This window comes from Erpetoichthys calabaricus, chromosome 10 (genome assembly GCF_900747795.2).
Source record: "Erpetoichthys calabaricus chromosome 10, fErpCal1.3, whole genome shotgun sequence".
NCBI lineage: Eukaryota > Metazoa > Chordata > Cladistia > Polypteriformes > Polypteridae > Erpetoichthys > Erpetoichthys calabaricus.
This window is the reverse complement of record NC_041403.2, coordinates 155,625,317-155,642,734: the sequence shown is the minus strand read 5'-3', so window position 1 is coordinate 155,642,734 and position 17,418 is coordinate 155,625,317. Positions and strand designations below refer to the sequence as shown.

Sequence of the window (17,418 nt, the reverse complement as noted above, 5' to 3'; positions counted from 1 at the left end):
AAAATCAATTCTTTCTGCTTTCATTCAAAAATGGCAGCTTCATAAAAAGTCTTCAAATTATTTAACTGTAAATCCAGAAGACTAATTTACTCTGGGTATTTAAACACATACTGTATATCATTCCCAATTTGTTTTGAGAGTAAATCGCACAGTCTGCTAGAGCATTTCCAAACTAGCAGATTTTGAGCCTAAACACACCATCTAACAAGGTTAATTAGCTGCAGGAATTTCCTGTCATATAATAGAACTGGGTCACATTAAAATCAGCAGCCAGAGGATTCCTTTAGAACCAGAGTTAACAAACAGTGCCATAGGACCATTAATTATAAGCTATTGTAAAAAGCTCTTGATGTTATTAAGTGCCAAAATATATCTTTTTTGCTCATAGTTGATATTTATTTATTTTACTATTTTAGATCAGCTTGCTTGACTCTGCTGTAAGTCATTTAAAGACCAACATCAAATCTGCATCTGACTTGATAAGTCTTCCAGTGACAGTGGAGGAACTTCAGAAAGTAAGTATTCATTCATTCCAAGTTAACAAACACAAATCAGCTATTATAATTTAGGGCATCCTTTTATTCTTTCAGCATTTACAAGAATAACTACACTGATATGCTTTACATTAAAGAGATCTGGTTATATTGAAGAATTAGGCCATGAAGTTATATAGCTCTTTGCTCCAAATAATAATTGTTAGTTATTGATTGCTCAGCATATATAAAATGAGAGGCAAAACTTAATATGGCACCTTATTGATTGCTCAGCATATATAAAATGAGAGGCAAAACTTAATATGGCACCTGATTACATGAGAAAACTAACAGAGGAGTGAATGTACTCTCACTTAGTTTGCCATCTGGTAAGTATCACAGGACAAAGCTCTATCGAGAATTTGACTTAGTTGGTGGCTCACTAGGAAGACTGTCCTTTCCTCTGTATCAGTGACATGGAAAAGTGCAAATATTTACAGCAACTCTGACTAATGCATATGCAACATTTTGGAGAAATTGGGAAATGAGGACACCCTTGCTAAAGTTGTGAAATGTAGCCAAACTAGCTAAATGATGACTTGCGTGCATAATTATAATTTTACCAGTAGTGGCACATTGCATGATAACATGTAGTGAATACATTTTACTTGAGCATTCCTAGTTTTCATCCTCTTTCTCTGTACGTTTAGCATTCATTTGTTCAGAGGTTGATGCACTTGCTGCTTCCTGAGCAGCTCTCCTTTTCTCCAGAAAAGACCAGCTTCTTCTCTTCTTTTGTCAGCATCTCTTCGCATTAAAACTGATTAAGGTAGTGATTGTGTTGTAATTACTTAGTACATTTTCTTTAATTTTTCACTTAAGCTGGCACTTAAGTCTTCAACCTGCCTCAAGAATGATTTAAGATATGAAGAGGTAGGGGAAGTGACGGCGAAGGGATGAGAATGGCGCCCGTATGCATGCGCTGCACGGCCACCCTGCTGGCTGCTGCCGAGAGTTGATTCTACAATAAAATAAAAATAAAAAGGGGAATAACCTTGGAGGTCAATCATCACTCCTAAACCCCGTCACGTAGTATATGCGTACCAAATTTCAGGTCAACAGGTCAAACGGTTTGTGAGCAACAGGTGATTTAAAATCATGGACAGACAAACGAACAGCCACGGTAGCATATTATATATAAAGATAGTATAATTATAATATATTATCATAATGGTTTGGTGATATGAATTACTGAGTCATTATTACTTGATTACATCTTGTCTGAAAAGGGGGCCTGAGTTGCCTCGAAAGCTTGCATATTGTAATCTTTTTAGTTCGCCGATAAAACGTGTCATTTTGCTTAACTTTTCACTGAGTCATTATGTATTACAAATACATAAAACCTCAAAAGTGTTGAATATGACATATTGACTGTATATTTTAGTTTCCTTTTAAGATGGCCATTGCTGCACATTTACACTGAAAAACTTGTTTGGTTATTCGTCAGTTTAGATCAACTACATGTTGTCATTTCTCAGAGAACTGGCCAACAGGTCAGTAATATCCCAGCCAAGCTTCATGCCTGCTGTGCTTAAAGCCATTAGTTGACTGAGGAGGCACTACTGTACATCTAGTTTCTAGTATACATTAAACATAACACATTTTGCCAACATAAAAATGCAGTAAGGGCACCTAGTGAGAACGAAGGTGCTTTTGTTAACCGAAAGCAGTTATAGCACATGTCATCTATGATGCAAAGATGATGCTGACAGACATCATGTCTCTGTGGCCTGGGTTGTGATTCATTTACTGTATTTTAAGGCAAACTAGCTTTGGCAGATACCAGCTTTTCATATGGTCTGTATTATTCATTGTATCAGAAATTGCTTCATTACATGTGCCAGGTGATAGTGGCTTCCCACTCAGAAGTTAGTGCCTTATGCCTTTCCTGGTCCCCTAGAACACAGAGGAGAGGCAGTATAATGTCGCAAGTGATCTTGCACGCTCAGTTACTGAGCACGAGCGGAAGCTCTTGAATGTTGATGGCGGGGTCTTGGCACATCAGGATCAAGTCTGCTTTACCACCCAATGCATATCTGCTGCATCATGCTTGTACATATGAGGTTGATTTAGCACTGAGGCGTGTTTACAAATGCATGTGTGCAGGTAAATAAGATGTAGAAATGGTAAGTAGTGTAGAAATGTGTGTATGGCAAGTGTTATAATTTTTTTTTGACATTTGTATTTTCCTATGTTTTTGGCATGTGCATCTTTTCTCGTACAAACCCCACAAATTTTACAAATGAGGCCCCTGTTTTTAAACTCTAAAAATAAATTTCTTTTTTTTTCTATCCAGACAAGCCAGATTCCACTTTTGGCCTTAATAATCACTTTTTCTGCCTCTCCATTTGTGTTTATTAGTATTATTGCTCTTTTGTTTCCCCTTTTTTTCTTAATCAATTGTGACATGGGGATCGTTGATAAGGTAATATTCACACTTCTTCAGGTGGACTTTGCCCTTTTCCTTGACACTAAGCTCTTTTTTAAGCACTGCATTTCAGTAGTTTAGGTAATTATTAGAGCTGTTATTTTTTTTTCTCGATTATAACTGTACAGTTGCTAAAGGAACATCCATTATCCACAGCAGAAAATTGTATGAAACCTGTAGAGACATTTACATTACATTATAGTACATTATGTTTAATAACAGAACCAATCTTTGACATTTACCAGTGCATCAAAGTTTGTTTTAGACTGTTCATAAATGAATAAACTTACAAAAAATATTATGCGTTCTGAAACATCAGGATACAAATATGGATACAGAAAAAAATACAATATTTACTGAAATGGAAAGTATGCACTGGTTAAAATAGGAATATCCTTTTCATGTACAAATAGCAAGGGAAGAATGAGTGATGGAAAATCTGCTAAGGTATGTTTAGTAAAGAAATAAGCCTACAGTGAAATAATGTAAAAAGAATTGAAGTGAACTTTTGTAAACACTTTTGCCTTATTTTATCAATGATTCAGCCTAACACTTTGAAACCATAAACAGTGTTGCAAATGAGTCTACACTATTGAATACTGCAGTGTGTGCAAAGCAGAAGGATCTCAGCTGGCATCAGTCCAACAAGCAGCCAACTGTTTGTATCTTAGAGCAGCACATTTCAAATTCCCACACAATTAACTTGATTTATTTTTGTCTGCTTTGCCTATGTAGTGGCCTGGTCAGCAAATGCATCTCATTCGTGAGTCAGAAAATTATGTATCTAATATTTTAAAAAAACAGCTAATGCTTTATTCCACATTCTGGGATTTTAGTGCATATTAAATATAAACCAATTTGAATTGTTCCATCATGTAAGCATTGATTTTTTTTTTTTGTTGCTTCATGTACATGTATTATCTATCTTTCATAATGCTTTTATTAATAATCCATTATGAACATCGAGCTAATCTAATACATTTTAAAATATAAATTGCTCATCATAATGCATATTGTAATCTCAGCCCAGCTTTTTGTAACATATATCATCTGCACGTTTTTTTGTTTGACTGATTTGATTCATCCTTTACAGATAAATAGGCAGTGTCAGAAATATGCAGATAATATTCAGTTTTTAATAATTTGTTTATTTTGGTGAGATAATTTGTCTGACTTTTGTAGGATGATTTATTCAGGGAACATCAACATTTTATGTTTCTAGTTTTAATGGGCTCTGACATTTTGTGTTCCTGGTTCCTAGGATGCTGTAAAGCCTGATTTCACATAGGCAAACCACTAATAAATTTGAACTTTCCAGAAATTGCAGTAAAAAAAGGGCAGTTTTCTAACACCAAAATAAACAAGAGTTATACCGAGTGCTAAAGTTCAAAACAAAAACCAAAGCTTAAAATCCAAAAAAAAACTAGATAGATAGATAGATAGATAGATAGATAGACATGGCAGCATTGACTTCATGGCATCATGTGTCACACCCACATTACTGGCAACTGCTATCATAACTACAAACAACACAGCAGCATCCACACGAAAACAAATTAGCAATGCAATAGTGATGCAAAATGAAAATTATAACAATAATTTATCACAAGTAATAATGCCAGAAATAATAACCTATACCCTGCAGAACTTTTTCCTATCATGCGCTTTGTATTAGTTAGACACAAGATCCCAGATTTCATTAAACGGTGGCATAATTTTGTATAATAAGGGAATAAGTCAAATCAAATTGTTTTGATTTTGTTTAAATTTTGTTTAAATTCATTGTTGATTTAAGACTCCAGTTTACTAAACTCTACTTCAGTTGACAATTCTTTTGTTTTCTCTTAAAATAAAAACAAAATATAAATGTATGGCACTCACTGATGCAATTGTTAGTTTACATCTATCATATTCTCTTTATTGATCATGAGAAATATACTTGCTATTGCAAGTACAGAGTATATAAAAGAAAGCAAATTGTTATACAAGAACAAAACCCACATCTCTACATGTAAAATATATCCTATGTACATTTAATATATAGTGTCCCTAAAGAAATGTCATCCCAGTACCAATGTCTTTGTTATAGAATAAGTTTTGTATTTTTCAGATTGAAGTTATTTCTTTATCATCATCTTACATACAGTGCATCCAGAAAGTATTCACAGCGCATCACTTTTTCCACATTTTGTTATGTTACAGCCTTATTCCAAAATGGATTAAATTCATTTTCTTCCTCAGAATTCTACACACAACACCCCATAATGACAATGTGAAAAAAGTTTACTTGAGGTTTTTGCAAATTTATTAAAAATAAAAAAACTGAGAAATCCCATGTACATAAGTATTCACAGCCTTTGCTCAATACTTTGTCGATGCACCTTTGGCAGCAATTACAGCCTCAAGTCTTTTTGAATATGATGCCACAAGCCTGGCACACCTATCCTTGGCCAGTTTCGCCCATTCCTCTTTGCAGCACCTCTCAAGCTCCATCAGGTTGGATGGGAAGCGTCGGTGCACAGCCATTTTAAGATCTCTCCAGAGATGTTCAATCGGATTCAAGTCTGGGCTCTGGCTGGGCCACTCAAGGACATTCACAGAGTTGTCCTGAAGCCACTCCTCTGATATCTTGGCTGTGTGCTTAGGGTCGTTGTCCTGCTGAAAGATGAACCGTCGCCCCAGTCTGAGGTGAAGAGCGCTCTGGAGCAGGTTTTCATCCAGGATGTCTCTGTACATTGCTGCAGTCATCTTTCCCTTTATCCTGACTAGTCTCCCAGTCCCTGCCGCTGAAAAACATCCCCACAGCATGATGCTGCCACCACCATGCTTCACTGTAGGGATGGTATTGGCCTGGTGATGAGTGGTGCCTGGTTTCCTCCAAACATGACGCCTGGCAATCACACCAAAGAGTTCAATCTTTGTCTCATCAGACCAGAGAATTTTCTTTCTCATGGTCTGAGAGTCCTTCAGGTGGCTTTTGGCAAACTCCAGGTGGGCTGCCATGTGCCTTTTGCTAAGGAGTGGCTTCCGTCTGGCCACTCTACCATACAGGCCTGATTGGTGGATTGCTGCAGAGATGGTTGTCCTTCTGGAAGGTTCTCTTCTCTCCACAGAGGACCTCTGGAGCTCTGACAGAGTGACCATCGGGTTCTTGGTCACCTCCCTGACTAAAGCCCTTCTCCCCCGATTGCTCAGTTTAGATGGCCAGCCAGCTCTAGGAAGAGTCCTGGTGGTTTTGAACTTCTTCCATTTACGAATGACGGAGGCCACTGTGCTCATTGGGACCTTCAAAGCAGCAGATATTTTTCTGTAACCTTCCCCAGATTTGTGCCTCGAGACAATCCTGTCTCTGAGGTCTACAGACAATTCCTTTGACTTCATGCTTGGTTTGTGCTACTGACATGAACTGTCAACTGTGGGACCTTATATAGACAGGTGTGTGCCTTTCCAAATCATGTCCAATCAACTGAATTTACCACAGGTGGACTCCAAATAAGCTGCAGAAACATCTCAAGGATGATCAGGGGAAACAGGATGCACCTGAGCTCAATTTTGAGTTTCATGGCAAAGGCTGTGAATACTTACGTACATATGCTTTCTCAGTGTTTTTATTTTTAATAAATTTACAAAAACCTCAAGTAAACTTTTTTCACGTTGTCATTATGGGGTGTTGTGTGTAGAATTCTGAGGAAAAAAATGAATTTAATCCATTTTGGAATAAGGCTGTAACATAACAAAATGTGGAAAAATTGATGCGCTGTGAATACTTTCCGGATGCACTGTATGCATTTGCCACACAAAAGTGTATTCTGAAGTTAATACAGTACTTCAGGGAAGGGAAGAAATTTTGAAAAATGCGCAGCCAGTCCTGGCATTTTATACTGGAAGTCATGGAGCCTGACGCATCACTGGAAAACAGAAGCTTAAAAACATACTGAATGCATCTATTTTTCAAACCAAGAAATTATCAAGCTTTAGTCCAAATCTTGAGATTGCACACACATTGTAAAATGGTTTATACTTCATTTTCAAACAAAAAGCATCAATATTACAGGATTCAGCCATATTAAAAGCTGACAAGCTTTGCATATTACCTCAACACTTGTTTTCCTGCACAGTAACCTTTCATCCCCGGGTGCCTGGATTCCTTTTCAAAGACAAAAATCACACTAAACTGTTGCTGCCATGTGCTTGACATTGTGTTGATTTACTTCCATATTTAGGTGAGAACTCCTCCAATGAAGCCACTGCTATCACACACAAGCAAACTTACTCTTTAAAACTACTGCAGCATCAAAGCCAGATCTGCCAGGCTGCAGGAGAGTTTTTACCCCCAAGCTGTTAGACTCCTTAACACCAGGCTGCCCCCTGGGACCTTCCACATGACCTCAACCACCTCTAAAAACAGAACTTTTATACATGCGAGCCACTGTCCTGCAAAGACGAGTGTGCAGGTAGAAAAGAACTGAAAATCTCCTACTGACCTTTAAGTATTTTGACACTCTTGTTATCCTTCTGTTGTGAAACATTCTGACCTGTCATTGTTTACACATGTCTTAAACAACTATTATCATACACTGATAATTTCTGTATTATCTATATGTATTATTTATTATTTATTTATTATATTACATATCTTACACATCGATATTGCTGCTACTTCTTTGTCTTGTCTTTGCACAATGTCTTGTCTTGTTTGTGTTTTAATTTTAATTTAAATTTTAGTTCTATTTTTAAATTATTATTTGCACGTCATGTTGTTACACTGTGGACCCTGAGCTTTGCAATTTCGTCTATCTGTATACGTGTATATGGTTGAGATGACAATCAAGTTCACTTTGACTTGACTTGGATTGGATTGTGTGAAGATGAACACGATGGAAGGAGCCATTGTACATTCTGATGACAGAAGTAAAAAAAGAGCTCCAGTAACACCTCTTAGCACACAGCGGTGGCTAAAGGTGCTCTAGAAAAATACATTATGGAGATGATGCTCAGTGTTAATCATGATGTCCTCTAAATTTGGTATAATTTTCTTTTTTTTTTTTTTTTTTTTTGCTCTCTCTATATATAGTGAGTCTACAGTCTGTCCTGTAAGGGAACCGGACTGCCTGATCAGTGTAGTCAAATATCTTTTCCTCCCACTGCAGGCAGTAGTGTAGCAATTATGGACTGGTAGAACATCCCTAAAATATTTATAAAAATTATGAAGATCAATCTCATGCTGTACATTTTTAAAGAATGCATTTCTAATCATCATTAACACTACGTGATCCTGCATGCTTTTTCTTATATATTTGTTGTCTCTGCATATTTTAGCAACATCAAAGAAATCACTGTTTAGATTTTTTGTTTTCTTGCTTTAAAATATAGATTGGAATATTTTTTGCAAACTTCAGATTTAAAAATGTAATAATAGTAAATGCTGGCTGGTTCACAACTAGTGTGTGGGTTTGTGTGTGCTGTGTCAGTGGTAGGGCTTGATATATCAACAAAAAATAATTCTCGAGTTACTCACCGTTATGCAAAATTGACTGTGTTACACTTCTAACTTTATGCTTTGTTAAAGGAAACTTGCTGTATTACTCTTGAAATCTGGTAGCTATATTTCAGTTGTTGTGTTTGAGTGAGATTTTATTTTTTTGTTAGGTTGAGAAATAATAAGTAGATTTTTTTCTTTTTTTTTTAATAATAATGTGTCTTTAACTGTGTGGAACTACAATGTGTGTGCTGAGGCAAATTTTCCACCTGCAACTTCAGCTGAGTTGGTGAACAGCTGCCTGTAATACTTTAAACTGAACTGTGTCCTTTACTGTGACAGGTCAACATTAATACATTTTTAAGATAAAAGTCAGGGAACAGTCATTAATTGATATTAATGTAGTATGTACACTCACTAGCTACTTGCTAGTACTGTACCGGGTTGTACCTCGGGTCTTCAGAGCTGCCGTAATTCTTTGTGACATAGATTCAGCAAGGTGCTGGAAACTTTTCTCAGGGATTTTGTTCCATATTAACACGAGAGCATCATACAGCTGCTGCAGATCTGTCTTCTGCACATCCATGATGCGAATCTCCTGTTCCACCACATCCCAAAGGTGCTCTATTGGATTGAGAGGTGGTGACTGTGGAGACCATTTTTGTTCAGTGAATGTATTGTCAAGTTCAAGAAACCAGTTTGAGATGATTTGAGCTTTGTAACATTGCGCGTTATACTGCTGGAAGTAGCCGTCAGGAAATAAGTACCCTGTGCTCATAATGGGATGGATGTGGTCAGCAACAATACTCTGGTAGGCTGTGGCATTTAAATAATGCCCAGTTGGTAGTAAGGAGCCCAAAGTATGCTAAGAAAATATCCCCCAGACCATTACACCACCCCTACCAGCCTGAACTGTTGATACAAGGCGTGATGGATGCTTGCTTTCATGTTTTTGATGCCAAATTCTGACCCTACCAATCGAATGTCACAGCAGAAATTGAGACTCCTCTGACCAGGCAATGTTTTTTCAGTCTTCTGTTGTCCAATTTTGTGAGCCTATGTGAATTGTAGCCTCATTTGCCTGTTCTTGGCTGACAGGAATGGCACCCGTTATGGTCTCCTGCTGCTGTAGCCCACCTGCTTCAAGGTTGGACATACTGTGTATTCAGAGATGCTCTTCTCAATACCTTGGTTGTAACGAATGCTTATTTGAGTTACTGTTGCCTTTCAGTCGGCTCAAAGCAGTCTGGCCATTCTCCTCTGACATCAACAAGCCATTTCCACACAGACAACTGCCGTTTACTGGATATTTTCCCTTTTTCAGACCTTTCTCTGTTCAACCCTAGAGATGACTGTGCATGAAAATCCTACTAGATCAGCAGTTTCTAAAATACTCTGACAAGCCAGTCTTACCTAATAATGTAAATATATTGTTCTGGATAGATTGTGTTCAGTTACATTTTATTCTATTTCTTACCTACAGATCTTGCTGCTTTCATTATTACAATTTATTCTTTCTTTGGGGTATTAATGTGTTCTCCCTCTCAGCCTCTCATTTCTTAAAAATTTATTTTATGACCTTACTCAACTTGTGCTCGCATCTGTGTTCTTTACCTTAAGTCTCTTGAAGTAGATAACAATATTCAAGCATAACATTTTCCAAGAGTCTAATTAGTCTTCTTTTTGCTATCTCATGTTGAGTGAAGTGTATAGTGTTTCTATTTAAAGCGCCTTATTTGCACATCAAAGTGCCTAATTTTTAGTCTTATCGCTAAGGAGCTTTTTATCATGTTTTTAATTGATTTAGCTGTTTCCACCTAGCCAGATGTTTAGAACTGAAGAAATACTGGCATGTGTGACATAACTAAAAAGGCATTTTAACATTTTTTTCCTGTTACTTCTATAAATTCAGTTCTGTATTGGCTTTCTATATGTACGTTTTTTTTCTCCTTCTGGAATATTTTCAGCTTATTTAGTTCAATGATCTGTTCTCATTTACAAATATGAATGTTAATGACACGTGGACAGCTTTGTGTAGTGGCATTTATTATAACATTTGAATATTTAGATTAAGTATTACAGAAAAAGTATTAATTCTAGATGCACTATATTTGACGCATGTATCGACATCTAAACTAAGAACAGAAACTGCTCAGGTGCTTTAATGGAGGTATAAACTGAAAGTGCCAGTCCCTTTTGATATTGTGTATTTTTACTTTTTTTCCCTCTTGTGCCACATATCTTGTGGTGAGTAAATTGCAGACCTTATATATACTCTGGCATGTGAAAGCTTGTTTGTGATGTGCGAGTTGTGCTCACTGTAAAGATTTAGTTTTTTACAAATGAATAATTGTGTATGCCATCCCAAAATGTTAATTGTTGGAGCATGCTGTAAAAATACAGTATCGTTAAAAGGAATTTAATTAGTGATATACCATTTCCACTACAAATTTAAAGGAAAAAGCTTTTCTAATATGATATACAGTACATTGTCTTCCACTTCATAGTGGTTATGACTTTTTCATACCCTTGTAAAACTCCCAATAGTTCAGCTGATAGTCCTGATCTCACATGATGCAAATCGCAGTTTTGATTGCACACATTTCAATGTTGATGTAGTAGGAGCGGATAGTCAGGTTAGTGGAATATTGATTACATGGTGTGACCAAACTGGCTTGTGGAGTACAGGTCATAAGTTGGGAACTGGTTTTAGAGTATAGCTACCATGTCCTGCTATTTCAGGATAGCTAAGGGTTAAAGTGATCTTTTACAGAAAGTTCTCATTTGCAGAAATGCATGTATTATGCTCTATCATATATAATCTGATATTGACAAAGTATCACCTGAAATTTTATGCCAGCGAACAGCTACATTCTGCTTTCAAATGTTCATGTCAGATCGAAACATTGTCTTTTAATAACCATTAGTATGAGGTGATTTACCTTCATGTGAGTATGTCTCATTGGTGACACAGTTTAAATAGGCTGACCAAGTTGCCTTTTTAGTAAAAAAAAAAAAAAAAAAAAAAAAAAGAATGTAAGAGGTTTAAATTTTTACTTTATATGCATGCAGTAGTAATTATTGCAAATACAAAATATGTATGTCAAAACACGTATACATGGTGTTTGCAAAGTTCTGAAAAAAGTACTGACCATTTGTGTATTATTATTATTATCATTATAATACATAGTAATTACTCTGCTTTATGCTTAGTACCCAGCACCTTGCGGTCAGTTCTATACTGCAATCATTACAAATTATTGATGTTTTCTCAAGCCCTTTAAAATAGATATATCTTTTCAGGTTTTTTTTTTTCTTTGAAATTTGACTTGTGTTTTAAAAAGGGATATTAATGAGAAGTCAAGCAAATGAAATGCATTTATGAACAGAAACATACAGCAAATTACTCTGGACAAAATAATTGTAAATGAAATGGCATTTCCCTTGTTTTTTCAGTATTAGATAAAACTATTTTTATAATTACTTTTGGTACTTCAGATTTTTAATACCTGTGCTATTTTTGCTTGATTTTGTAATAGCCTAGAATTAAAAAAATGGATGCATTCAACTGCATATCATTCTTAGTAATAGCGGATTGATTTTTTTTTTTTTTTTTTTGCCAATTCAGCAGCACAACATAACCACAGAAGAAACGATTGCCAAAACAATAGTAAAATAATAAGCAGAATATAGCTTGGTAAAGGGAGATAGACACAGACAAGTAAGCAAGCAAGAAATGCACTCTTACCTTGAGAAAATATTTCCAAGAATCTGTGATAAAATGCATTTCCAGTTTACTTTTGTTGCATACCTCAAAAACATGGAAGGGTTTTTTTTTTTTTTTTTGAAACGTTTGCTACTTCAAAGTGAACATATTTGGTAAGTTAGCTCCAACATAAAACACTAATGATGCTAATTGTATTTTTTTTTTTTTAATTTTTCAAAAATGCTTCAGTTTAGAACTCCATGTCTTGTGGCAAATTAGTATATACTGTGATTGTGAAGAAATAACTCCGACTTGAAAAACAGTGAATTTGCTCTTTAACTGTTGACATGAAGAGGGCACAGATTTGCTCAAATGGAAAAACACGAGGCTTGCTTTTAATTACAACTATTTTCTTGTTAAAGCTGCATAGGTCAACTAATATTTTTAAATGAAAAGCACAAATATATTATGCCTCAACATGCTTACAGCTTCTTACATGCAAAAACAATCACTTTGGATAGTGAGATTCAGTTATTTCGTGCATCCAGTTACACCAGTATAGGGTCACCTTTACCAGCAGCATTGTACACAATTCAGGAGCAAACCCCACATGGAGCTTCAGCACATTTCAAGACACACTCAGTACATCTGCTTATTTAGAATGCAGTACTTATATTTGAGTAGCTTTCAGATCATACCTTAAAAAACGCTCTCTATTCTTTGCTTTGTATAAAAAAGAATTTGTATCTATTTTAAAGTTGAATTGCATATTATTATGCATCAGCTTTGTATTATGTTGGAAAAGTTTAAGTACAGTTCTGTTCTCTGCAAAAAAGTTTTAAAATATGCTTGTTCGTTTTATTCACTCACAATTATTTAAGGATATAACTGATGTGATATACTCTATAGGCGCAGTGTTGCATTGCAAACATTAAGTTCAAGTTCAAAGTTTATTGTCATGTGCACAGTAAGGAAACACTTTTCCCTGTACAATGAAATTCTTTCTTTGCTGTCCACACCAAATGACAAAACCAACGTATAAAGATAAACATAAATAATAAGTAGCAGAGGCAGCATAAAGTATAAGAACAGAATAGAAATATAAAGTGTAATGTGCAGATAGGTGTGTGATGGACAAGTCAAATACAGTTACAGTTGTGTGCGGTAGATAGAATGAGGTGAACCACGGTTATGAACTCCACTCAGTTATTTAGGAGTCTAATGGCCTTGGGAAAGAAAGAGTTCTTTAGCCTGGAAGTCCTGCATTTCATACTGCTATACCTCCTGCCTGAGGGTAGAAGTGTGAACAGTTCGTGTTGGGGTGGGTGGGATTCCTGAGGATCGAGGCAGTTCTTCTGTGGACTCTGCAGTTGTAGATGCTCTGCAGAGAGGGCAGTAGAGTCCTGGTGATCTTCTCAGCAGTCTTTACCACTCTCTGCAGGCAATTGCGGTCAATAGCAGTAGTGTTGCCATACCACACGGTGATGCAGCTGGTCAAGATGCTCTCAACAATGCAGCTGTAAAAGTTGCCGAGGGTCTTAGTCGACATACCAAACTTCCTCAGCCTCCTCTGAAAGTACAGACACTGCTGGACCTCTTGACCAGCTGTGTAGTGTTAAGTGTCCAAGTGAGGTCCTCACTGATTTAGACGCCCAGGTATTTAATGCTGCTAACCCTCTCCATTTCAAGCCCTCGGATGAACAGTGGCCAGTGAGGTCTCCTCTCCTTCCTCATGTCCACTATCATCTCCTTCGTTTTGTCAGTGTTGAGGGTGAGGTTATTGTCCTCACACCATGACGCCAGACTGGCCACCTCCCTCCTGTAGGCCACCTCGTCCCCTCGAGTGATGCATCCAATCACTGCAGTGTTGTCTGCGAACTTTAGGATGATGTTATCTTTGTGGGAGACGACGCAGTCGTGGGTGAACAGGGTGTAGAGGATGGGGCTGAGGACACATCCCTGTGGGGTGCCTGTATTTGTGATAATGGTGTCTGAAATCCTATTACAATCCTGACAGACTGGGGCCTGCTAGTCAGAAAGTCTAGGAGCCAGTCACAGAGGGTGGAGTGCAGGCCAAGTGCAGACAGTTTATGATTAAGTAAAAATATGTCATTATTGTAGACTATTTGCTGCCATTTGGTGAAAGGATTTAACTGAAGCACTTTTACATTATATGACTCAATACATTTAGGAAAAAAAATGGTTTATTCTTGTAGTAGTTTTCAAGTTTAAAATAATAATCTGTATTACAACATTTTTCTTTACTTTTTTTTCCTCTTACAAGAGTGTTGCTACCATTGGAAGCACATTAACAAGCGTTCAGCATGATGTTGGAACTATGCAAGCAACTTTAGATGAACATAAGAAAGCTATGGATTTGCTTAAGAAGAATGTGGTAAGTTACTTAATTATAAACATATGTATGTTTCATTTTTTATGGTTCAATTGTTAAATAACTAATGGACTTGATGAATGCAAATAAATGGTAACAAGGGGAGCTGCTCATTATTCTTGTAAAGACATCTCTGTAAATTTTGATTTGAAAAGTGTGTTCATTCTGTGTAATGCCTAGAGCCTCGTATGGTGGGGGCAAATCATGTTATCCACCTCTCTTTCAACAGATGTATACTGTATTTGAAAAGATTTTAAGCCATTTTCTACTGATTGCCAGCATTATTGTGTTTATACACTTCTGTATTACTAGAATTTATAGAATTTGCTATTCATAAAGTATTTTGCTTGTTTAGTATTCATTGTTATAATTAACAAATGCTGTTTGTATTCATTGCATTTTTATGTTTTATTTTGCTTTGTACCTTTCCACTGCTATTTCATGCTTTGTTGTCTTCTAATTAATAAATATAAATGGTGTTTCCAACCTCAGCTTTGTTTTGGTGCTGGTTGACACCCGTTTTCCTTATTTTTGCAGTATTTTACATTATTGGGACTTTCTGGGTTTTCCAAATGAGTTTTGTATATTAATGCATTTTCTAGTAGAAAAGTATTTTTTCATGTATTATCAAATTCAACTCTGTCATCTGCAACATTTTATAGTTGTGTTGGTACATTTTTAGATATATATATATATACACAGCATAAATAATTAATGAGATAAAATTGTTTTTAGCCATTTGCAATTATCACCTGTATCTTTGCTGTTTTTTTTTTCTTTGTGCTTAATTACAACATTTTACCAATATTTAATATCATGATTGATGCAGTTTGTACTGTATGTTTAAGCCTGTCAAATTAGTCAAAAAATAAAATAAGTAAATATGCTAATATATTTGAACTTAGATATACAATTTTACATGCTTTATTATTATGGAAATTGCCGCACTGGTGACCACAGCAAGAACAAACATAAACAAGAGAAGAATCTTAGCAGGTACTTGGATATCTAAATACAGGGTGAGTCAAACTTATGTTAACATTTGGATGGCGGAAACAGTTTATTCATAAAACGTATGTGCAAGATGATTTACAGGAATGTCTCGACCTGTTTGCCATCATGTTCAACACATGTACCTTACATGGCACATAAATTGTCCACAAAAATTGTTTAAGTATATAGCATAGCTTAACCATTAGTGTTAACATAATTTTGACACACCCTGTATAAGAGCCATCGAAATCCTGAGCATCTTCATGGCTGTCTTTTTTTCCATCTGGTACTGGGTACAAAAGTCCTTCTCAGGACAGTTAGCCATAAAAGCATCAATGAAAATGAGCTGAAATCCATACAAGTCACACATGCTGGCACCACTCTTCACTAAATTATTATTAGTATTTTTTTGTTTTTTGTACTCATGCATCTGCAAATCATGAAGGGCTTATGACAATGTTTCAACATTCAGCTGGAGTCCTGCAGTACAAACATATTGTGACGTGTCTTGCTGCCAAACAGGCGTAGGCCAGTCTAGTTTTAGATCGAGGTGCACTAGTTAGTTAGTAAGACAGGCAGGTCGAAGGCAAACTTGATTTATTATTTTGGAAATGTTTGATAGGCAGTGACAGAGTACATTTAATATTATGCCATTCAGAATTGAAAGCCAGCCAGCACCTGTAGACTCACCCAGAAAAATGGCATTTTCATAGTATCAGGTCAGTGCCTGCACAATCTGTCTTCTATTTTCTCCTTTACAGATTCAGCAATATTTTAATAAAGGTGACCTGAATATTTTTTAATTACACCTCATTGCTTTAGGAATTATGTATCAAGACAGCAGCCTAGTAAGACAGACTAACTGTTGGACAAGGCATGTTGGGTGACAAAGCTCTTTAAAGTTTTAAAGCATTGTAATAAAAGGAAAATCAGAATTATGATCATTATTTTCCATTTGCCTTAATGAGAACAGTCAGGGATCTCACGTTTAAAAGTTAATGGGACAGAATCAGATTCGAAACAGTACTTTTAGGGCACAGGAGAAGCATTTACAAAAACTGCTGCAAGTACACTTTTGGATCAAAGTACAGAGCTGTGGGACAGGACAAAAAAACGGTATGTAGATAAGTAAGTTTTACTAAGGAAGATAATAAGCTAACCATTCAAAATTACAAAAAGTAATTTGAAGTGAAGTACAAAAAATACATCAGTAAAATACTGCAGCTCTGCATAGCGTGTCTGGAGTAACACGATAACAAAAAAAACCAAAACATCTTTTACAATTGAATGTCAGCTTCTGCCTTGGAACAAGACCTTTTATTTGAATCATATTCAAATAGTGAAGTTCAATCTGATAGCCCTAGTATGTATAGTGTCTGTTACCTGAAAGCAAGATCAGATTAAGACCCTCCTGGGCCTCTGGATATTGAAGCTCAAAAGGCCCCCTTCACCACACCTCACTAACTTACTGGGCAAATGAATACTGCATACTCACACTTTATAAACAGTGCATATGTGAATAATAAATCTGTTAAAGAAATTGAAGTAGAAAAAGAAATTCAAAACTTCATATCAGGTCAGCCTTCTTTTTTGGTTAATTAGTCATTGATGAGTACAGCACCACATCTATGGGAAATCCACTTTCTTCTGGTAGCACATTTGGTGAACCTCAAATATTTTTACAAACACTGTGCCACTTTGTGGCAAAAAGGTGCTATCTAAGTAAGCATTCAGGGTTTGCTTATTTACACCAAAAAATAAGACGGGTCAGGTTTGGGCTTGTTAGCTGCATCTTATTTCCTGCAGTGGCCTCGTTGTCCACATTGTTATATGTCTGAGTTAATAGACACAGTGGAAACAGATTACACATTGCTGTTAGAAGCAGTA

At 36.2% G+C, this 17,418-nt stretch overlaps 1 protein-coding gene across 1 annotated transcript in view; it reads left to right on the top strand.

The window, feature by feature from the left end:
• efcab14 (EF-hand calcium binding domain 14) overlaps positions 1-17,418 on the top strand; it is a 168,761-nt gene that overhangs the window by 71,982 nt on the left and 79,361 nt on the right. Inside the window, exons 4-5 of the mRNA XM_028812148.2 lie at positions 417-515; positions 14,431-14,541. Coding sequence (XP_028667981.1) covers positions 417-515; positions 14,431-14,541 — 210 coding nt within the window. The remainder of the gene's footprint in view (positions 1-416; positions 516-14,430; positions 14,542-17,418) is intronic.